The 24,718-nt window shown below is 46.4% G+C and overlaps 1 protein-coding gene across 13 annotated transcripts in view; it reads right to left on the minus strand.

The window, feature by feature from the left end:
• The window catches only part of NRXN2 (neurexin 2), a 2,907,124-nt gene that overhangs the window by 1,025,063 nt on the left and 1,857,343 nt on the right, over positions 1-24,718 (minus strand). For all 13 annotated transcript variants that reach the window (XM_040327841.1, XM_040327834.1, XM_040327835.1 and 10 more), the window contains one exon: positions 2,939-3,058. In XM_040327841.1, coding sequence (XP_040183775.1) covers positions 2,939-3,058 — 120 coding nt within the window. The remainder of the gene's footprint in view (positions 1-2,938; positions 3,059-24,718) is intronic.

Below are 24,718 nucleotides of genomic sequence, written 5' to 3' on the forward strand. Positions count from 1 at the left end.
CTCCATTGTAGTTCTGCCCCCCCCCCCTTAAAATGTGTCCCAATTTATTTTTTCTCATTCCATTTTGGCAGAGTGCTAGAGGGTTTTTTTTCTGGGCCCAAACTCAGCTACAAATCCCCCCCGCCTTAAAATGTTTAATGGCCCATCAGAGGGGTGAGGAGTCTGATAAGTGGGCCTATTTTAGTTTTGGCATGAAATTTTCACTCCACTAATAAATGTTATACTGATGTTGGACAAGAATGTCTTTTGTATTGTGATTGCAATGTTTATGTGCCAAAGTACTAGTTTTTATTTTTGTTGGACTCCACAGTTTCCTTCCACGCCACAGGAATAGCAGACTGTGGCCTCCCAATTGGCCCAGCGGTAGGACTTCTCTAACTGCGGAGGGGCAATAGATTGAAAACACGTCCGCATAGTGCCGCCACCCCGTTCGGGTTCATACTATTTAAGCTACAAAGGTTTTTATAGTATTGTGTTGATGGTGTCGGCACAGTACGAGTTTTTGTATGTGGACGTGGGGAAGAACGGCCAGATGTCTGACGGTGGAGTCTTTGCGCAGATGGAGTTTGCCCACCGTCTCCAAACTGGTGGCCTGGCCCTGCCACGGGATGAAGACAATGTGGAGGGACTCCCTTTTGTGTTCTTTGTCGTGGATGAAGCTTTCGGGCTTGGACCACACCTCATGAGGACGTTTCCCCAGAGGACTCTCACCCCGGAAAGGAGGGTTTTTAATTTCCGGCTGGCCAGAGCCCGGAGGGTTGTCGAGAATGCCTTTGGGATAATGGCCAGACGATTCCGCCTGTTCCAGACAGCTATCCACATGGCGGACTATAAACTGAACACTGTAATTTTTCATGCTGCATTTTTCATAATTATTTGCACAGGCATTCAGAGACCTACCTTTCAAACATTGGGCCTGAGGCCAGACAATCATCTGAGAACCTGACTGGCCTGGACACTGGCTGTACTGGATTGCCCCCCCAAACTGCTCGAGAGTCCCGTGATATATACGTGGAGTACTTCACTGGTAGGGGGGCCATTGCTATGCCAGACCATATTTCTTAAAAAAAAAAAAAAAGAAAACCAAGGCGCATGTCCCAGCTGGAGGAAGAGTGTCTGCAGGTCTTTAGGCAGCTTCCATCATGAGGGCCCCCTTAACCCTGTTGAGGGCTACAGCACCTACCTTGCTGACCAGCTGCAAAAATGGATGAGCGACAACGGGCCCTGGCAGAGGATATTTTAGCATCTGTGATTCAGAGGGAAAGAATGGGCCTGCTGACTGAGAACACACAACTCAGTGACCCGGCCCAGTCTCCTCCTCCTCCTGCTGCCACATTCTCACCACCTGCAAGGGGCCGTGGAAGGTAGGCTGCAAGGAAGACCAGAAAGTGAATCCGTGACTTCAAGCTGATCTGCCCGAAAACGGAGGTTGTTGTAGTACCACAGCTTGGGGTTATGTATGACATCTGCTGCTTCAGATTTCAGGGATTTGGGGAGCACATTGATTTTGATGTTTATCATGGTGGAATGAGCCTTTGGGCTCCAAAGTCTACATAGATTTGGCTGAGTGCTCAATTGTTGCCCTTCATGTTTAATTGTTTGAATCAGAATAAATGGAGATTTAATTTAAGTTAAATACTTGTCTATTGTGTTTTTCTGGTGAATAGCCATAAAACATTTCAGAAATACAATGTGTAATTAACAAAGGACACAACCTCATTGAGGGGGGGGGGGGTAAACAACATTTGTTGTGATAAAAAATAAAAACTGAAATTTAACATTTAAAAAAATAAATAAAACATAAAAAATGTGGAGTACAAAAAATTATTTTGGAGATATGGCTTTTTTATAAAAAAAAAAAAAAGAATATTCATGAGATCACAAGCCAAAAATAAAATAAGTCAGTATTGGAAAACTCTGTCTAAATACCATCAGCAAAACAACGTCCTTATTCTAGCAATAGAACAAAGAAAAAAATGCGCTGCAATAAACAAGGGACTAATTTTAAAAATGTAGAATGTGCCATCTCCATAACGAATGCTAGTTTTACTAAAACGAGTGCTCCCGTCCCCCTAATTTAGTCTGAGCATGCGTGGATTTTTAACCGATGGTTGTGCCTACTAACGATCGTTTTTTCCCATCGGTTAGGAATCCATCGGTTAAATTTAAAACAAGTTGGCTTTTTTTTAACCGATGGCGCCCACACACGATCCGATGAAAGCGGTCCATCAGACTATTCTCATCGGTTTAACCGATCGTGTGTACGCGGCATTAGACTTTTACATTAAAAAAAAACTCATACCGCGTACACACGATCATTTTTCGGCATGAAAAAAAACGTTGTTTTTCAGCATGTCCAAAAAACGACGTTTTTCCAACTTCATCATTAAAAACGACGTTGCCCACACACCATCGTTTAAAAAAAATGATGAACAAAGTGCAGTGACGTACAACAAGTACGATGGCACTCTAAAGGGGAAGTTCTATTCGCCTTTGGGCTGCTTTAGCTGATTCCGTGTTAGTAAAAGACGATTCGCGCTTTTTTGTCTGTTACAGCATGATGAATGTGCTTACTCCATTATGAAAGGTAGTTTTACCAGAACTAGTGCTCCCGTCTCATAACTTTCTTCTGAGCATGCGCGGGTTTAAAACATCGTTTTAGCCCACACACGATCATTTTTTACAACCCGAAAAACGACATCGTTTAAAACGACGTTAAAAAAATACAGCATGTTGGATTTTTTTTCGTTTTTCAGAACCTCAAAAATTATGTGTAGCCCACACACGATCATTTTAAATGAAGTTTTTCAAAAACGAAGTTTTTTTAATGCCGAAAAATGATCGTGTGTACACTGCATAATACCACATTTCAGTTTTAGTATTTGGAGTTTCACATTGCTGTAAACCAAAGGATTTCATTAAAAAAGGAAAATAATACCTTCTACGGTGACATTGTCCACGCCGAGCTGCAGATATTTTCCTCTGCGTAGTACTCTTACTGTGTGCCATTCATTATCATTTAGCTTTTGACCTGCGTACAAAGTCTCTGGGCCCTTACCTGCAAAGAATAGAGCAGTAGCAAAGTCAGTCGACATCAACATGGTAAGATTCTTAACTCTACCTATACATGCCAGCATCTACTATATAATTATATTTAGAATCCAGTAGGTGATTTTTTTATTTATTGTCTTATTACTGTCTATCTATCTTAAGCAGAGATTGTAATTGTCAAAGGATTCAATAAATGTTTGCAATGTTTTAGGCGACTAGTTTGACTTATTCTAAATCATTCTTTATTTCTTGAAAACAACCACCTACAGAGAATGATTTTTGAAACAAGGTTGAAATCATTTGACTAACATTTCTTATTCCGATCTGTAATCAGTTTGTTATTAGAATGTTGTAATGGACATTTAATTTACTGAATATGCATTGCTTTTTTTTATTATTTGAATTATATATATTCTCAGCATATAATTTTGTAACCATTCCGCTTTGTAGTCCTCATACTAAGTTGCCCATTTTTTTCTTTAAGTTTTAATGCAATCTATCAATTGGCCAAAATGTGACTGTTTAATAATAAGGTATAAATATATAATAAGGTATAAATGTGATTTTAACAGAGGAATTCTACATAGAAATAGACAGTAACAGAGAAAGAAAGGGTCAGTGTTAATGAGTAGAACAGGCTGGCAACTTTTGCAGGGAGTTGTTTTTAAATACCGGGTATCCCCACAGTGATAAGACATTGCAGGTGTTCCCTTGTGGTAACTCAAAGACTAGGGAGAATTGTAATTGTGATATTTACAGTAATTTTCACTCTATTTGATATATGCAGGAACAGATCTGGCAAGCTACGATTCTGGTTAAATGCTTAAGTCATAGAACATATCAAAGAATGAAGCATATTATCTGGCCATGTACTGTAAAATGAAAATTGGTAAGTTATATGAGATAATAGAAAAAGGGCGCACCAACCTAGCACATTACCCAAAATACATTTCATTCCAAATAAAAAAAACAATGGTTATACTCACATACAAATGTAGTATAAAGGCATATCACAGCACAAGCAGATGCGAGCAGTCACACTCAAGTCAGATGTAAAGAACCAGTACAAGGTGGTATTAGGAATTCTTTACACGTTTGGAGGGAGAACCCTCTTTCTCAAAGCCAAAGTGATAGCATTTTATCACTTTGGCATGACATGCCTTTATACTACATTTGTATGGGAGTACCACCATTGTTGTTTTTATTTGGAATGCAATTTATTTGGGTAATGTGCTAGGTTGGTACGCCTATCTTTTGCTATTGTTTTACAATTCTAAAGGATATCTATTTTCCTAAGGAGGGCAGCAAGGCCATTGGCCGCTGGCTTTTGTTTTTTTTATATTTTGCTTCCCATTTTTACAGTTGCTGGGGGCTGCACTAGGTGTCAACTTTTTCTAAACCACCCCCCCCCCCTGCCTGCCAGGTTGAGCGCTTCAGGAACTTGTTGCTTGTTATTGGCGTAGGAAGAAGTAATTTGTATTATGCATTCTCAGGCCCACTACTTGAGTGCAGAATAATTACTTTGAAGTTGAATATGAGTAATGAGAATCATTAGAAAGTACTTCAGTAGCAACCAAACTAAAACAGTGATAACAATAATTGTAGAATTTTTTAGGTGCTACATATCCCCTTCCCGCCGAGTGTACATATATATGTGGCCTTGGCTTTAGGGGGTTATACCAGGATGATTCCGGCAGCTGCAGGCATCATCCCGGTACAGTTTTTTAGAGCGGGCGGTCGGCTTTCCAGGAATAACAACCGATGCAGCTAAAAGCCACTCGGTTGTTATCACGGAGGAGCGGGAGGGAACTTCCCCCCCTCCGGCCACCTTTCGGCTGCTCTTATCGGGTCTTCCGTCTCATCGGGAGACCTGATCCTCGATCTGCCACTTTCAGCAGTTGAGACAGACTGGCACAAAGCCATAAACAGCTTTGTCTTCTCTCTGTAAACACGGAAGCGACGTCACAACGTCACGTCCGGTTTACTCAGCTGCCAATAGCGCCATTTTTAAAAACAAAAATACAGTATTCAGAATCACAGTTTTCGGCGATCTGAATACTTTGAAGTCTTTTAGACCCCTGATCTCTCCATAAAGAGTACCTGTCCAGGGGGCGCATGCGAGGCGCGGTATGAGATGGACGCCTAAGAGACCTGCTCCAGGCGCAGCGGGACTAATTCATCCTCTCGGGGGCTATTATTTATCTGACGATCACCCAGATTAACACCCCCTGGCTCCGGAGACTATGGTGCATGTCGACGGCGAAGAAAAACAACAAGGGAGCTGCCCAAACCTCTCTAACCCACTACCTCCTCCGTACAAGGGAGCAGTACGGCATGGCCCAAAATGGCCCCTCTGCTCCGGCCTTGCCTCCTGAACTGGTTTCTTCTCCTCATCCCACGGACTGTGAGTATCCAGCTACTCTATCTAAGGTGGATCTTGATGCCAGCCTGGAAGCCATGTACACCCGTTTGGCTTCGAAGTTCCAATCGGAACTAAGTAAAACCTTGCACACATTATCACAGGAGATCTCCTCTTTGGGTTCCCGCACAGACTTACTCGAGACTAAACACGATGAACTGGCCCTGGCATACAGCGATCTGAGTAGGGAACATGAAAATTTGTCTGTGGCTTTTGCTCATCTACAATCACAAGTCGAGGACCTTGACAATCGCAATCGCCGCCATAATTTACGTCTGCGGGGGTTCCCAGAAACAATCACAGACCTGATCCCTGCTGTAATCAGATTATTCAAGTCTCTGCTTCCAGATCGGGAGGCTGCAGCTTTTACGTGCGATAGGATTCATAGGGCACTCAGACCTAAGCCCCCTGATGATAAACCACCACGGGACATTGTTCTCTGCCTTAAAGATTTTATGATCAAGGAGGAAATTCTGAGGGCTGCCCGGAATACTCCGAGGATCACCCTGGATGATTTCACAGTTCAGATCTTCCCGGATCTATCCCCAGCCACTCTGGATAGACGGAGGGGGATGAAGGAAGTCACTGCGGTACTACAATCGGCACGTATCCACTACAGATGGGGATTCCCTTTCAAGTTGACGATCCCCCACAATGGATCTACATATACGGCCACTTCGGTATTTGAGGGAAAGGAGATTCTGGTCAAGCTTGGCCTACTGGAAGGTGAAGCGATTCGCCGTCCCCCCCTGACTCCTCGCCCTTCTCAGATCTGGCAAACACCACCATCGAGACGTGATAGGAGGAGGATTCGATATGGAGAAGGCTTCCCGAAGAACTGACCAGTCCAGGTCTTCAATTTTGATTATAGTTTTCACAGCAGGACTTTTTTGTTCTCTTTTCAGGAATGGTTATTTTTGTTCATTACTTACTGTTTGCAATGCTGTGAAACTTAATTTTCTTCTCCCTGCCATGCATCTCTGGTTTCTGATAATTGTACTGTTTGGATGTCCGTCCCAGAGCGTCGCTGCATGTCTCCCCCCCCCCCCCCAGCGATTCCATAAACTGCTACAGGTTTTTTTGCTTTTACGGTTTGCAGTCTTGGACTAGCTGGTTGTGAGACGTGGAAGTCTCAGGTTTCTTGGATTTTTTATCAGGATTTATTATTTTCCTGATCCATTTTTCAATGACTCTTTTTCTTTTTTCTCATTTTTTTATCTTGTCTTATTTTTTATGCTATGCAGTCTCATTACTTATTTTTCTCTTGTCAATATTACTGCTCTCTGGATATGTCTTCAGGCCTGTATTTTATTGATTTTACAACGATCTCTGGAATCCCTATCCTCAATACTGAGTTTATGGTACATGTTAATGTTGTATGCTTTAGTTTTATTGCATGTAGAGATGTGCCTTTTGGGGTTGGGGTGCCTGCCTGGAGGGGTTTTTATCTTGGGCTTCTCCGATTGGATCATTCCTTAGCCATTTCAGTTGCTCTCTTTAATAAGTGGTATTATGGCTATTAAGTGTGTTTCCCATAATGTTAAGGGATTTAATGCCCCTCTGAAACGCAAGAAAGCATTTTCCCAATATAAGCAGCTTGGAGCTAAGATTTTACTTTTACAGAAGACTCACTTCTCGCAGGCATCCCATCCGAAATATTTTAACAAAAGGTTTCCCACAGGCTTACTACACCCTTCATTCTTCTCAGGCCCCATACACACGATATAATCCATCCGCTGAAAAATCCCAGCGAATGGGTTTCAGCAGGTAGATTCTATGGTGTGTACAATCCAGCGGATCTGTTTCCGCGGATTTTTCTCCCATGCGATGAATTTCCAGCAGATAAATATTTGAAGACATGTCTTCAAATCTATCCGCTGGAATCCATCCCAACGGATTGATCCGCTGGTCTGTACAGACTCACCGGATCAATCCGTCCAAAGGGATCCCCCGCATGCGTCGTAATGATTCGACCCATGCGTGGAATTCCTTATATGACTGCGTCGCGCACGTCGCCGCGTCATCATTGCGGCGACGGCGTGACACGTCATCGCCAGAGGATTTCGACGCGGATTTCGATTCGATGGTGAGTACACTCCATCGCATCAAAATCCGTGCAAATCCTCGAGAGGATTTATCCGTGGAAACGGTCCGCTGGACCGTATCCGCGGATAAATCCTCCCGTGTGTACGGGGCCTAAGAGTAGAGGTGCAGCTATATTTTTACATTCTTCTCTCCCTTTTGATGTTCAACATATTTATAGGGATAAGGAGAGTAGATTTGTCATTATAAAAGGTATCCTTCACAATAGGGAGTGTACAATTGCAAGTGTTTATGCCCCTAATGACGCGGCGGCAACTTTTTTTTCTTCCTTTTTTACAGTCCTGGAGAGATATTTGTCCCCTCATATGATTATTGGGGGGGACTTTAATTTGGTCTCTACTCCCTCCCTGGATAGAATTCATGCCTCCCCTTTTTCAAAGGCCTTCCCTAAGTCCCTTTCCCGCAAATTGATTGATTTACAGTTGATTGACTCGTGGCGAGCCCTTAATGTTGGTGAGAAGGAATATACATTTTTTTCACATCCCCACCATACTTATGCTAGGCTTGATTATATTTTCACTACCCCAGTCATTCTTAACAACTCCAGCTCGGCTAGCATACATAATTGTGTGTGGTCAGACCACCACATTACGTCCTTCTCTACAGAATTGATTAGATTGTCCCCCTCTGCATTCACGTGGCGGTTGAATGAGGCCCTTCTTTCTGACCCTTTGGTTGAATCAGAAATTTCTCAATCTATTGACTCTTATTTTTCTATTAATGATCTCCTTAAGACTCCTATTTCTACTGTTTGGGTTGCCCATAAGGCAGTGCTGAGTGGTGTGTTTATTAAACTGGCTTCTGCTCGTAATGCCTTGAACAAATTTAAAATTGTTCAACTTTCTTCTGAACTGGATAAATTATATAAAGACTCCACTTCCCTGCTTTTGGAGGCCACTAGAAATCTGATTGAGCAAAAGCGGTTGGAATTGGATGCTTTACTCTCTGCTAAAACTGAAAAGGCTCTACGTTGGGCTAAGGCTAAATTTTTACTTCACAGTAATGCAGCATCCACTATGTTCGCAAGGAAGTTGAACCAGTCCTTCAGACCCCCACACAGTTATAAGTTATCTTCCCCTTCGGGAGGTTTAGTCTCCCACCCTCAGGAGGTCCTGAAGATTTTTCAGGATTACTATTCTAACTTGTTGGGCCCACAACATTCCACCCCTGCGGAAGCTTCCATGTCTTGGTTTAATGATCTTCCTCTGCCTGCTCTTACCCCGTCTCAGTTGAGGAAGCTCAACAGCCCTATTTCAGTAACGGAAGTCCTTACAGTAATTAGCTCTCTTAAAAATACCTCTTCCCCTGGCCCGGATGGATTTTCTGCCCCTTATTATATGAAATTTTCAGCTCTTCTCTCCCCTAGATTAGCCCGGCTATTTAACTCTGTTTTACAGGGAGGTTCCTTTCCTGACGAAATGCTCTTAGCAAACATATCCCTGACTCCCAAGCCCAATAGAGACCATACTAAGCCCCAAAACTATAGGCCCATTCCGGTCATGAACAATGATATAATACATTTCAGTAGAATTATGGCTGATAGGCTTGGTAGTATAATTTCTTCCCTAATTTCTCCCTATCAAGCAGGATTTATCCCCCACCGTTTTATCACGGATAATATCCGTTTAGTGACAAATATCATCCAAGTTGTTACTATCTCCTCTAGGAAACTATTTATGTTAAGCTTGGATATACTTGTGATTGTGTCTCACGGAATTTTGTGTCCCTTCTGTTACAACGCTTTGGTTTTCAGGGAGAATTTCTTAGTGCCTTCCGAGCCCTCTACTTAAATCCCTGCAATCGGATAAAAATTCCAGGTTGTAATTCCGAATTCCTCCAGCTGGGCAGGGGGACCAGGCAGGGGTGTCCACTTTCCCCCTTAATTTTTGCCCTTGCTATTGAACCTTTAGCTAATAACAACACCCACTTATTTCTGGTTATGTTAAAGCAGGGTCGGAATACAAACTCTATATGTATGCGGATGATGTGCTGCTCTTTCTTACCGAGACGATATTCTAATCTTTTCTTCTTCCCTTGAATCCCACCGCAGGCATATCAGAAGTGTGTTGGGCCGGTTTCGACAACATGGCTTGTATGCAAAACCTGAAAAGTGTGAATTTGAGCAGGAAAGTATACAATTTTTGGGGTTAATAATCTCCAGTGAGGGCATCAAGATGGACCCCCAGAAGATTGCTGCAATCCTGGACTGGCCAGTCCCAGCATACAAGAAGGGAATGAATGAATGAAAACTTATATAGCGCAGCACATGCGAACTTAATCGCCTCTGGGCGCTTGTTGTTCCTGTCTCCTTTGGTATCAAAAGAGATGAGTCTTGATCTTTCTCCTGAACGTCAAGTGGTTCTCCTCCAACCGAATGCTGGTTGGTAAAGCGTTCCATAGTCTAGGCCAGGGATCCTCAAACTACGGCCCTCCAGCTGTTTTAGAACTACACATCCCATGAGGCATTGTAATACATTGACATTCACAGACAAGACTAGGCATGATGGAAATTGTAGTTCTTGAACAACTGGAGGGCCGTAGTTTGAAGACCCATGGTCTAGGCCCTTGGACCGCGAATCTCCTTTCTCCTTTGGACTTGTATTTGGGTATCTGGAGGAGATTTTGATTGGTGGATCGCAGAACACGATTGGGATTATGAGCTTTTATTTTTTCGCATAGATAATGGGGAGCATTCCCATAGATACATCTATGCGTTAGACAGAGTGCTTTAAAAGTGATTCTGTCTTTTACTGGTAACCAGTGAAGGGTTCTCAGTGAAGGTGAGTTTGATTCCCAAGGTTTTTTCCCAGTCACAAGTCTAGCGGCCGCATTTTGAACGACTTGTAGACGAGCGATTTGGTACTTGGGGAGTCCGAGGTAAAGGGCATTTGCATAGTCCAATCTTGAGTTTACAATAGCTCCCACCATGACCGCTATGTCTTCCTTGGGAATAAAAGGAGTGAGTCTGCGTAGTAGGCGCAGCAGATGGTGAGATCCGCTGACTACTGACCCTATTTGTGCGTCCAATGTCATGTGAGAGTCAAAGATGACCCCGAGACTTTTGACTTTGGTGCTAGGGGTGATGATTTTGCCCAGAATGGGCGGGGGGTCCAAGTTGTTGTGGGTTGATTCATACGCTTGGCGTGAAACAGGAGAAGTTCTGTTTTCTCTCCGTTGAGTTTAAGATAACTCTTTGTCATCCAGTCCTCTATCAAAGAGAGGCATGTCTCTAGATTGAGGTGATGATCCTTTTTATTGCAAATGCGGAAATATAGTTGCGTGTCGTCTGCATATGAGTGGTAGAGCAGTTTTTGACTGCTAATAATCTCAAAAAGAGGGCGAAGATAGATGTTGAATAACACCGGCGACAGGGGGGATCCTTGAGGGACTCCGCACGATAATGTGCGTTTCTCAGAAGTGAAAGGTCCTAACTTCACTATTTGCGATTGGTTTTCCAAAAAAGAGGAGAACCAAGATAAATCACCTTCTGCGACTCTGGCTACTTCAGCTAGCCGAGTCAATAAAAGCTTGTAGTCTACTGTGTCGAAGGCTGCGCTTAGGTCCAACAGAACCAGAAGACAAGATTCTCCTTCGTCTGCGGCCTCGAGAGCGTCGTCCCATATTTTGAGCAATGCGGTTTCTGTCCCGTGTCCAGGCCGGAATCCCGATTGAAATGGATCAAGTAGGTTGTGGGTATCTAGATGCTGTTGCAGCTGTTGTACCACTACTTTTTCCATTACCTTTGAGAGTACATTTAGGCCTGTTATTGGACGACGGTGGAGTGGGTCCTTGGGGTCCAGGTTGGGTTTCTTCAAGATGGGTCGAATTATACCCTCCTTCAACTGGGAGGGCACCTTTCATTGGTTTTGCCAACTTTTATCGCAAATTTATCAGAGGGTTCTCGTTCTCGGCCATCATTGCACCGATCACTCAATTAACCAAACAGGGAAACTGCTTCCATTGGTCCCCTGAGACCCAAAAAGCCTTTGAGGCCCTTAAGGGGCTCTTTACCTCTGCCTCCGTTTTGAGACACCCAGATTTCTCTCTGCCATTTGTTCGACACATCCAAAATTGCTGTAGGGGCAATATTGTCCCAAAGACAAGGAACCAAGGCCCTGCTTCACCCAGTAGCCATCTTTTCATGTAAACTTTCGACCGCAGAGAAGAACTACAACATGGGGGATCGGGAGTTGTTGGCGATAAAATCTGCGCTGAAAGAATGGCGTTATCTGCTTGAAGGAGCCGCCCATCCAATTCTAATATTCACCGACCACAAGAACCTGGAATATCTGAGATCTGTGAAGAGGTTGAAACCATGACAAGACAGATGGGCACTCTTTCTCCAGGTTTTCTTTTCATGTCACGTATCATCCAGGTTCCAAAAACACTAAACCTGATGCCCTGTCCCAGATGTTCCACAAATCCAAAGAAATTCCCCCCCAGATACCATCCTTGCCCCTGTGAACTTTCTCCTGCTTGAGGAAAACGTGCTTTCCTGAATCAAACAAGCATCTGCAGGGCAGACGCCTCCTCCTGAACTGCAGGTCAGAGATTGGTTGCTTTGGCACGAGGATAAGATCTATTTTCCCGAAGGCCCATGAGTATCTGTCAAAACCACGACTTGGTACAGCGTACCATTTGGTGGCCTCAGGTACGGGAAGATTGTAAAAAAAATTGTAGAGTCCTGCACTACTTGCATCAGAAACAAGACCTATAGAACCAGGGCCTGGGGGCTACTAAAACCTACTAAAACCCTTGCCTGTCCCAGACAGACCATGGAGGGTGTTATCCATAGACTTTATTGTTGAGTTACCCCCTGGCAGAAGATCACACCACTATCTTTGTGGTAGTTGATCATCTGTCAAAGATGGCACACCTTATTCCAATGAAAGGCACTCCCTCAGCCCCTAAAACAGCACAGGCAATCATTAAGGAAATCATGAGACTACACGGGGTACTAGTCAACCTCGTCTCAGATTGGGGGGTACAGTTTACCTCCCAATTCTGTAGGTCCCTCTGCAAGGCTCTGGATATTGAATTGTCATTCTCTTCTGCCTATCACCCCCAGACCGATGGACAAACTGAGAGGACTAATCAAACTCTCAAACAGTATCTGCGCTGTTTCTCCTCTTTTGCACAAAATGACTGGATTTCCTTGCTTTTTTTGGCCGAATTCGCCTACAATAATTCCATTCACTCCACCACCAAGCAGACCCCATTCTTCACCAACTATGGCATCCACCCTTCATTTCTGCCCAATTCCCTTCCCGAATGTACAGTGCCAGCAGTCCAGGAAAAAATAAACTTCTTCTCTACCAACAACCAACTTTTGCAGGAAACCATGACCAGGACTCAGGAACACAACAAGACAACTTTGGACAGGAAGAGACAAGGTGAATTAGTACTGGTACCCGGTGACCTGGTATGGCTCTCCACAAAGAACTTGAGGATGGCATGTCCTTCAAAGAAGCTGGGTCCCAAGTTCTTAGGACCATTTCCTGGTTAGAAGGAAAATCAACGAGGTGGCTTACGAACTGGAACTTCCAGATTCACTAAAGGTCCACCCAGTATTCCACGTGTCACTGTTGAAACCTTCTATCCCCAATCCTTTCCCGAATCGAAGCACTGTTCCACCTGATGGAGTACTGTTCCCCCTGACGAAGTACTGTTTCCCCTCATTATAAACGGGGAGGAGGAATTTGAAGTGGAGGCTATCCTAGACTACAGGAGAAGAAGAAACCAGTTCCTGATTAAATGGAGGGGGTATGGACCCGAAGAAAATTCTTGGGAGCCTGAGGAGAACATCCACGCTAATAGTCTGAAACGGTCCTTTAAAAGATCCCATCCCAAGAAGGAGGCTGCAATGTCATGAAGATCCTGCCAGTAACAGGCACTCCCGGGTTCATGGTTCACGATCGCGGGTGACATTGCACATGCGCGCGCACCTCTGTTGGCGCCAGGCAGACTATTTAAGCCTGCCTGTCACATACAGTCCCCGCTGTCTACTCTACAGCGTTTGTGTGCATTTAACCTGATCCGTTACCTTCAAAAGACCTGGCTTACCTGTAACCATCCAGGTATCTGCCTGCACCTGATCTCGGCCTGTTTGTGACTACTCTTTTGCCTGCACCTCTGTACTTTTGCTGCCCGCCTGATATCTGACCCGGCCTGTCTGACTATCCCTGTGTTGGTCCTATCTGTTCCTGGTTCCAATCCAGCCTGCTGAGCTGATCAATCTGCTAAGCTGATCCAGTCTGCTGAGCTGTTCCTGATCTTGTCTGCTAACCAGTCACCTACTCCAATTCCTGTATCCCAGTTCCTGCGAGGAGGTTTCCGGGCATCTGATCCACCTCCTTCTCTGTTGATCCTACCAGGCACCCGTGCCACTCCTTACTCCTGTGCCTTCTGTTACCTTACCAGGGGTACATGACACCCTGCCTCTATGCTTTCCGATGGGGTTCAGCCTGCCGTGCATGACCTACAGCACGCGACCTGCCACCCGCTGCCAGGCCTGCTGATGGTGATCTGTTGGCTGCTGCCTGGCCTGCCTCTGGTGACCTGCTGTCTGCTGCCAAGCTTGCCTCTGGTAAACCGTTGTCTTCTGCCAAACCTGCTTGTGACATACTGCCTGCTGCCCAGCTGTTCTATGCTGATTCCTGGGCCGCTGCCCAGCCAGACTATGCCGATCCCAGGCTGCTGTGACATGCTGCCCATGCGAGCAGGAGCCACCAGTCATGGCGCAATCTCCTTTAGAAACGGCACGATTGTCGTTTCTAAAGGTTTCGACATTGCGCCTGCGCCGTGGTCTATGGCGCATGTGCCGTAGACATCGGCGCCCGTCTCTTTTGCAAATATCTCCTAAACCGTGGAGGTTTAGGAGATATTTCAAGCACCTACAGAAAAGCCTTAATCTAGGCTTAAAGGGTTGAAGGGTTTACAACCACTTTAAGCCTTCAGGTTGCCTTCAGAATCCCAGCGTTGGGATGGGCGCTGAATTAAAGAATTGTAAGCTCAGAGTGTTGCGCCTTCCCTGGCAGTGGGGTACCTAGTCAGTTTCTAGACCAGGCGTCACTAAATGGTGAACCGTGGTCTGGTCCTGGCCCCAGTAGCCATTCTACCCAGACCTCAGCCTCGTCAAGTGGTTCTTGTGTGTCCTCTCCCCGGGTATGTTCACAGCATGGCAGGTACGGCAGGTCCGCCTCTTCTGTAATTTTTCTGCAATGCCCACAGTGCCTGTCTTATTCACACAAAACATGAAGCGTGGCCGCTCTGGACAAAGGGCGGGACTTTTTAAGTTAAGAAGTGGGTGATTGGTTGCTAGGCAGCAGGGCGGTCCCAGCAATCAATCACCCACCTCTAACATGAAAAGTCCCACCCTTTGTCCAGTGTGGCCACACTTCATGTCTTGTGTGAATAAGGTAGGGCTCTGTGTGGAGGGGAGTTCTGTGCTGTTATGTTATGAAAGGGACAGGGGTTTAATATTGAGAGAAGACTGTGATTGGGGGGGTCAGTCTGTGATTGGGGGGTAAGTCTGTGATGGGTCAGGTTAGTCTGTGATGTGAGGTCTGTGATGGGTCAGTCTGTGGTGGGTCGGGTCCGTCTGTGATGTGGGGTCTGTGATGGATCAGTCTGTGATGGGTCAGGTCATTCTCTGATTGGGTGGGGGGATCTGTGATGGGTCAGTCTGTGATGGGGGTCTGTGATGGGTGAGGTCAGTCTGTGATGGGTGAGGTCAGTCTGTGATGGGTCAGTCTGTGATGGGGGTGATGGGTCAGGTCAGTCTTTGATGGGGGGGTTTGTGATGGGTCAGGTCAGTCTGTGATGGGGGGCATGTGATGGGGGTCATTCTGTAAGGGGGTCTGTTATATAAAGAGGGGATGTGATGTGAGGGGCAGACTAAAGACACTGATGTAAAAGGGGGTCTGTGATTTCTGCACTAGCAAAACACAAAGGCAATAGAAAACAATTGTTATGTACGTGTCCTGTTCACACTGCAACAGTGCCTTTAAGTTAGGGTGACCAGACATCCCCAGTTTCAGGGGACAGTCCCCTGATTGAGGACACTGTCCCCAGACTAAGTCTGTGCCTGATTTTGTCCCCAAATTGGATTTAATAGGGGGCAGGGGCAATTTCAAAGACAGTCAGTGCAGAATTAAAATTAAAACAATGTAATTACACACCCCCGCTCCGCCATGCCTACTAGCATAGGGGGGTTGTATTTTTCCCATTTTGCCCCTTTCGGATGATCGTGTGCTGGTCGGAGCAGAGGGAATAATTCTTCAGTTTCAGGCGCATGCCCATTCAGGTTCGCTCGCATGTTCTTCTGCCTTGGCTCAAATCCTCCTTGCCTTCCCTGGTGGAGTGATCTTCCTTCGCTCCCCATCCAGTAGTAGCCGGGGCCCGAAGAGTAAGACTTGAGAGGCTGTGAGGCGGGCGGCGACGGGCAGAGAGTCGCTGATTTTTGCCATTACTAGTAAAGAAAAAATATGTCCCCGGATTTCATTTTAAAAATCTGGTCACCTTACTTTAAGTGCTGAGCAGTGCGGTGCAAAATGCATACTGTTTCTATGCACCACAACTGAGCTGCAGTGCATAACAATTTGTGAAATGTTGAAAGAAAAAAAAAAAGTGATGTGTGTGGGCCCTAAATGTGTGTGTGTGAAAGGGGCACTGTGATGTGCATGGGGGCGGAGGATATCATGTGGAGTGATAACACTCAGATCTCCACTGGAAGATTTTTTTTTTCCAACCGGGCCCCCCGTGAATTTTAATTTAGGATCCCTCTTCTAGACCCTGGTGGTGGAGCACAGTGAAGCATTCAGAGGCCGCTCCTTCAGACGGGGAAATGGTTTATCTGGTGGCATTGTGGTTCTCAGGGCTGATAGCTGCAGTTCCAGTGTCCACCAGCAGGTGTCTTCCAGAAGCCAGCAGTAGGGTTGAGCGAACCCGAACTGTAAAGCTCGGGTTCGGTACGGACTTTGGGTTTTTCCCGAACCCGAATAATTGAAAAAAGTTTGGGTCCGGGATCGGAGTTCGGGAAAAAAAATGCGCGGAGGTCCCCGCAAATTCAATAACCAGACCCTTTAGGTCTGGTATGGATATTAAGGGAAACGCCGCCGTCAATTTAAAAAAACAATTACGTGCGGTTCCCCCTAAATATCCATAACCAGACCCTTCAGGTCTGGTATGGATATTCAGGGGAACTCCGCCGTCAATTTAAAACAAAAATGACGTGCGGTTCCCCCTAAATATCCATAACCAGACCCGTTATCCGAGCACGTTGACCTGGCCGGCCGCAGAAAAGAGGGGGGACAGAGTGCGCCCCCCCCTCTCCTGAACCGCACCAGGCCACATGCCCTCAACATGGGGAGGATGTCCCCATGTTGATGGGGACAAGGGTCTCATCCCCACAACCCTTGCCCGGTGGTTGTGCGGGAGGTTTATCAGAATCTGGAAGACCCCTTTAACAAAGGGGACCCCCAGATCCTGACCCCCCCCTGTGTGAAATGGTAATGGGGTACACTGTACCCCTACCATTTCACGAAGGAAGTGTAAAGTCTTGTAAAAAAAAACACACTGACACCGTAGAATAAAGTCCTTTATTAATAAAATAAAAAAAAATAAAAAAACTCCAGCGGTGATAATCCACTCGTTCCCGGCTTCCTGCGTTGTCCTGATCCTGCGACGGCTGCAGGTGATCTCCAGCGATGAGAAGATCCTGCGTCGGGTGATCTCCGCTCCAGCGATGAGAAGATCCATCCATCCAGCGCAGCAGCATCCCCGACCTCCTCTCACCGCTGGACACAGCCCAGCGAATGACGCGCTGGAGCTGTGACATTACTTATATAGAGGAGGCAGGGCCACCCGTCACGTGACCCCGCACCCTCTGACGTACCCTCTGCTACGTCACTGGGGAAGCCCATGAAGAGGAAAGACTATGGGCTTCCCCAGTGACGTAGCAGAGGGTACGTCAGAGGGGGTGGGGTCACGTGACGGGTGGCCCTGCCTCCTCTATATAAGTAATGTCACAGCTTCAGCCGCTCATTCGCTGGGCTGTGTCCAGCGGTGAGAGGAGGTCGGGGATGCTGCTGCGCTGGATGGATGGATCTTCTCATCGCTGGAGCGGAGATCACCCGACGCAGGATCTTCTCATCGCTGGAGATCACCCGCAGCCGTCGCAGGATCAGGACAACGCAGGAAGCCGGGAACGAGTGGATTATCACCGCTGGAGTTTTTTTTTTTTTATTAATAAAGGACTTTATTCTACGGTGTCAGTGTGTTTTTTTTACAAGACTTTACACTTCCTTCGTGAAATGGTAGGGGTACAGTGTACCCCATTACCATTTAACACAGGGGGAGGGTCAGGATCTGGGGGTCCCCTTTGTTAAATGGGTCTTCCAGATTCTGATAAACCTCCCGCCCGCATACCCCCGCAACCACCGGGCAAGGGTTGTGGGGATGAGACCCTTGTCCCCATCAACATGGGGACATCCTCCCCATGTTGAGGGCATGTGGCCTGGTGCAGGTCAGGAGAGGGGGGGGGCGCACTCTGTCCCCCCCTCTTTTCTGCGGCCAGCCAGGTCAACGTGCTCGGATAACGGGTCTGGTTATGGATATTTAGGGGGAACCGCACGTAATTTTTTTTTAAATTGACGGCGGGGTTCCCCTTAATATCCATACCAGACCTAAAGGGTCTGGTTATTGAATTTGCGGGGACCTCCGCGCATTTTTTTTTCTAAAAGTCCGTGTCCCATTGACTACAATGGGGTTCGGAGTTCGGGTTCCCGAACCCGAACTTTTTTTTTAAAGTTCGGGTTCGGACCCGAACCCGAACATCCAGGTGTCCGCTCAACTCTAGCCAGCAGGTTTCAGTGATCAGCTCCACCTGGTTTCAGCTACTAGGTGGCTATATAAGGCTGATCCCACTAGCACACATTGCCTCAGTGTTTTGGTGGCTCCGGCCCTGTACTCTGTTTGCTGTGTTGCTCCCAGTCCCTATTGCCTTACTTCCTGCTCCTCCATTTATCCCGTCTTGTGTGTATCTGTGTATATTGTGTAAAGCATTAATTTGTTAGGTTGCTGGTTAAGCAATTTGTCATCTAGTTTTGATTTTCATGCGTTTATGTTTAATGCTCATGTTTATTGCTGTTGGTGTGTGGTTATTGTCAGGGCTTTTTTTCAGGGGGAACTTGGGGGAACTCAGTTCCACCACCTCTGGCTCAGACCCTTTGGTGCCTGCTCACCACAATCACTTGTAAACACAGAAGTCTGGTTTCTGGGTTTACAAGTGACAGCATTATAACCCCCTGAACTCTGCACTCTGTATGTAATGCAATTCTGGTATTCAATGCCCCTTTAAGACCCTTCTACTGTTTGTGAAATCTGAACGGTTGTGGTTGAGTTCCTGCACCTATTTTCTGAGAAAAAAAAGCTCTGGTTATTGTTCACTGTAAATAAATCATCTGGGGGCACTTCACCCACTCTGGCTAGAGTGGCGACGAACTGAGTTCATTACTACTGAGAGCAGGATTGCTTGCTTCATATCCAGGCCTGATACTGCAAAGTTCTCTCTTGCTTCATCAACCTTTTCTCTCTACCTCAGAAAAACCTTTATTTATTGTCTGGACATTTGCTCACTAATCTCCTCATCAAGTTCACCCCTAGACAACGATAAGAGGTAACTTAATACGCCGATCCCAAAAGCAACCAGCGGCTCCTGAGGGGGTAGCGCTACATATATATTTATATATATATATATATATATATATATATATATATATATATATATATATATATATATATATATATATATATATATTGTAATAGTGAGAGTCCCTATCACTATGAAAAGGGAGCAAAAATAGACACAGAGGGCCAGATTCAGAGAGAACTTACGCCGACGTATGTGTTGATACGCCGCGTAAGTTCTAGGATGCGCCGTCGTATCTATGCGCCGTATTCTTGAAACCAGATACGCCTGAATTCTGGCTCCATCCGACCCATGTAAGTCTCCTACGCCGTCGTATCTTGAGTGCATGTTTACGCTGGCCGCTAGGGGCGCTTCCATTGATTTACGCGGCGAATATGTAAATTACCTAGATACGCCGATTCACAAACGTACTTGCGCCAGTCGCAGTAAGCTACGCCGTTTACGTAAGGCGTACGTCTGGCGTATAGTTATCCCTCATAAAGCAGGGGTAAGTCATGTTAGGGTATGGACGTCGGAACAGCCGTCGGATTTTACATCGTTTGCGTAAGTCGCACGTGAATGGGACTTGGCGTAGGTTACGTTCACGTCGTACGCATTGAGCCGTCGTATCTTAGGGAGTATATGCGACGTGATTCTGAGCATGCACGCGCATGCGCCGTTCGTTCTGCCATTCATTTACATGGGGTCACTGTTAATTTTAATACAACACGCCCACTACCTTCCAAATTTGAATTAGGCGGGCTTACGCCGGCCCATTTACGCTACGCCGCCGTAACTTAGGGAGCAAGTGCTTTGTGAATACTGGTCTTGCCTCTCTATGTTGCGTCGGCGTAGCGCATATGGGATGCGCTGCACCCGCTTAAACATACGCCGCTGTCTGTGAATCTGGCCCAGAGTCTGCATGTCAGCGGACTGCAGAACTACACTTCATAGATTTGAAACGGAGAAAACTGTTTTGGCAGCTTTCTCCGGGTTTTTCTAAGTTCGGATGGGGCTGTGTAGTTTGGAGATCCTGCAGAGATTTGGGCGGGATGGGATCTTCAACCCTGTGTCCAGGTCTTGTGAATAACCAGCAGGTTGGGTGCCCAGGTGCACATAATGAGGGACTGGTGAGAGCAGAGGAGAGGAGTGTGGAGTGTGTGCAGCTGGCTGCTGGTTCAAAACACTGTGGGCTAGATTCAGATAGGTGAGCGGATCTTTAGATCCGCGTAACCTATCTCATTTACGTTACGCCGGCGCAAGTTTTTCAGGCAAGTGCTTGCCTGTAAAGTTGAGCCGGCGTAACGTAAATCCCCCGGCGGAATTCAAATTCCGCGGGTAGGGGGCGTGTAACATTTAAATCAGGCGGGTCCCTGCGCCGAACGAACTGTGCATGCGCCGGCCGCGACTGAATTCCAGTGCGCATGCTCCAAATGACGTTGGCAAATCGTCATGCTTTCGACGTGAATGTAAATTACGTCCATCCGTATTCGCGAACGACTTACGCAAATGACGTAAACAATTCAAAACTCGGTGCGGGAACGACGGCCATACTTAACATTGGCTACGCCTCATATAGCAGGGGTAACTATACGCCGGAAAAAGCCGAACGCAAACGACGTAAAAAAAAAACGCCGGGCCGTCGTTCGTTTCTGAATCGGCGTAACTCCTCATTTGCATATTCCTCATTTAAACAAACGGAAGCGCCACCTAGCGGCCAGCGTGAGATTGCAGCCTAAGATCCGACGGTGTAAGTCACTTACACCTGTCGGATCTTAGGGATATCTATGCGTAACCCTTATTCTATGGATCAGGCGCATAGATACGACCGTCGGAACTCAGAGATATGACGGCATATCAGGAGATACACCGTCGTAACTCTTTCTGAATCCGGCCCAGTGTGTGTGTGGAAAGCTGTCTGCCCTGGAAGACTACATCCCTGGTGAGGGGGGACTTCGTGCCTGACGGACTGGGAGGCTGATAGACCTGAGGTGGCTAGCGAGTCTAAAGGGGGCTGAAGGAAGTCTGGAAGTCTGGGAGACAGTGGGCTGGAGAATCCTGTTGAGGCCAGGAGTGGGCCAGGTTTAGCAGGTACTGCAAGGCTAAGTAAGCCTAGGAGCCAGGAGGCTTGGCATTTTGGTTATATGAACATTACTGGAGAAGAACCCCTACGTGGGAATCCTGTGTGCGAACTGTTATTTTGTGCTTTTAAATAAAAATGGGCTGCCATGCCCTCAAACCTAACATCTGACTGCTGTGGACTCGCTGAAAAATGCATTTACCACTTGAGTTAACAACCCCCAATGTTTACAATGGTGGATTCAGTGGGCATCTAGACGGTGGAATCCGGGTCCTTGCTCCGTGGTGAGTCGCAGCAGGAACTACTGCTAGCTGTGTGTGGCAGCCAGGCAAACTGCATTGCGCATACGTTTATTTTGATGGACTGTGTTGCATACAGGTGGTGCACCTGTGAGATTTTTATATTTTTTTCCTTTTTATTGCTGTGAACTGTGTAACAAGCCGCTGTGCATGCGACTGCAAGGAAGAGGCTGTCAAAACGCAAGAAGTTCATGTTAAAGCAAGTTAAAGAGGAAGTGAGCTCAGCGTGGCCTGAGAAGATGTCTCCACCTAGGAGGGCCAGTCAAAAGGGGCCAGTGGTGTATGAGACTGTGAATGAGTGGTTCAAGCGAAACCAGAGTAAAGAGGGGGATGCAGTTCAAGGGGCTATGATCTGTGCCTCTGATTACATGCAACCCATGCTACCTACAGAGGAGGTTGGAGACTTCCTGGGAAAATTTGAAAAAGTCGCTGTAAGGAGGAAATGGCCTAGAGACCGGTGGCCAAAATTGCTGCAAACCTTATTACCGGTAGAGTACTGGTCGGTTTTCCATTTGATGGACAGTGACCAGGATGATTACCGCAAGTTTAAAGAGGAAATCCTTCTTAGAGGAGAGTTTCATCGCATCATGGGCCTGCAGGAGAGAAACGCACTGGAGAAAAGTCTTCCAGTTCCATGTCTGGAATGTGGCCAGCTGGGCCACGATATATTGTCTTGCCCTAGATTCTGGGGTGCAGCTGGAGGTAATGTTGCTGAGCAGAACTCTGTCGGTGGGTCAAGATCCCCTTTCAGATATGTTTCCAGTCACCCCTGGCAACAAGGAGTTTTCTGTTGTGTCTGCAGGGGGTGCTAAACAGTGGGAGATGCCTGCTGTAATATCATCCTGTGGCCACCAGAGGGAGTTGGCCAGTGACTGTGCAACTGAGAGACAGCGCACTCAAGTGAAGATAGAATTGCCGGCTACGGAATATGGTAAGACTGTTGCAGTTTGTGATCCAAGTGAAGCAGCAGTGTGTCCGGTGAGGAGATCTGCAGACGGTGTAAAAATGGACTTGCTGCAGTGTGTTACCCAGATCAGTGGGAAGACACAGGGTCAAACCCTCCTTGCAGCAAGGTCAAAGACTGTAAGTGACATATGGACTCTGTGTGCACCTAAGGTAGTCCAGCAGAGTGCTGCGAGAGATGTGTTAGGGCTGACCAAAACAGTTGGTGTGCCATGTTCCCTAGCAATAGAGACAGGTGCTGCAGAGTTGCCAAGGGAAACCTCCAAGGAGCCTGTAATGGTGAAGCAAGTGGTTTCCCAGGACAACTGTGAAGCCGCCCTAGTGGGCAAAATAATTCCCTTAGAGAGGAAGGGTGATGTGCTGAGAGGCATGCAGGGTGCCATGCGTTCTGACAAAAGGCAATCTGATAGAGAAATATAAAACTGCTATGTTTATGAATGCTGATGATGAAGATATTGCTGATGATACATGTACTTATGGTGATGTGATGCTTAATGAGGTTGGTGTGGTCGCTAAGCAGAATATGCGATTTCCCTTAGCAACCGTATATAAGGCCGCAGAGCTGTCCTTAGAAACCTCCAGGGAGCTCTGTGTGTTGGAGCCAGAGGTTGCCTGGGACAACTGTGGTGCTACTCTGATGGATAAGAGGGTACTTGACCTTGGTGATGAGAAAAATGGTAAAACTCAAATGTTTAAAATTACTTGTAGTGATGATGGGTTACTGCGGTCTGTCACTGCTGGCAGAAAAAGTTCTCATGAGTTGAATGAAGCGCCACCTGAGCAAAGTGGTGAAGTTATGTTATTGCAGCCTGCTGTGTTTAAAAATGTGTTTGCAGTGGATAACAGTGAAGTGGACACAATTTCTGCTGTGCTAAGGGGAGGGACTGCAGGGCCGGTAGACACGGGTGCGTTGGCTTTTGCAGAAGTTAACCCTCTCCAGTTGGAAGGATCTGAAAAGGGTGCATACATAACAGAGGTTTTGTCCACAGCAAAAGAGATGAGGAATGTTGAGCGTCAGATTGATGGGGTAATGGATAGCGATTTGGAGTCGCTCAGTGTTGCTGAGAGTGAGAGGATAAGTGTGACACATGCGATTTGCAGTGCTCGTGGGGAGCCGCAAGTTTTGTCAGTTGCCTTTGAGGTAGAAGTCTCTTTAAGTGACTCAGCCTCTCACGCCTTAGCAAATGAGCCTCTCCACATCATTATTAAAGGAAAAGTTCCTAGAGTTCTGTGTTTAGATGAGGCATGTCTAGAAGTAACTGAGATGTTGTTGGGATTGGTGAAAATCTTTCCAATGTACACCTGCATGTGTCCACAGCAGAGGCGCGACATGGTCCTGCGTAGTACCAATCGGTGGACACAGGTGGTACAGGCCGTGTTAGGCAGTGTTGATGAAAAATGGTTGTTGTACTGTTGGTTAATTTTGTGCAAAGTTGTCTCACAGTTCTCTTCGAGAGTGCTTCCAGCGGCGGTTGTGTGCAGAAGGCGCTCAGGGGAATTGTTAGAGGATTTAGAAATAATAGACATAGTGGAAGTCTCTCCGTATGCTGATGTGATGGGGTGTATTCCTGCTGGTGTGGTCCGAGGTACGACTGAGCAGTGGTTGGTACAGGGCGCGCATACTGTCTCACCCTCTAGACCTCATGTAAAGGAAGGGCTCGGAATGGGCTTGGCAGTAGTGGGAATTCGATCCATCACTCGCAGAGAGGTGCAGTTTGAGGTACCCGGAGACATGTTGACATGAAATAACAGTAATGGTAACTGTAACAAAAAAGTGTATGAGAAGCACTGTAGAGCACTGTCGGACAGCTCAGAGGTCCTGGTTGAGGTACCAATGGTCACAGAAATGGTTAAAGAGATTGGTATGGAAAAATGTGCGTTGGTAGGACAATTGCTATTGGAGTGGTGGACAACAGGGGGCAATGTGAAACTGCGGGACTGTCCCATAGGGCGTAACTGCTTGCCTGTAGGTGGTCCCTCCATAGACACTATTCTAGCAAACAAGGGGACAAGAGGTGCCAATGACAATGTTGAGTTGAATAACCCCTTGTGGAACATTGCTATTGAGGTTAAACAGAAGGATGTGTTGATCTCAGGTGGTTTGGTTGCCAAAG

This window comes from Rana temporaria, chromosome 11, assembly GCF_905171775.1.
Source record: "Rana temporaria chromosome 11, aRanTem1.1, whole genome shotgun sequence".
Classification (NCBI taxonomy): domain Eukaryota; kingdom Metazoa; phylum Chordata; class Amphibia; order Anura; family Ranidae; genus Rana; species Rana temporaria.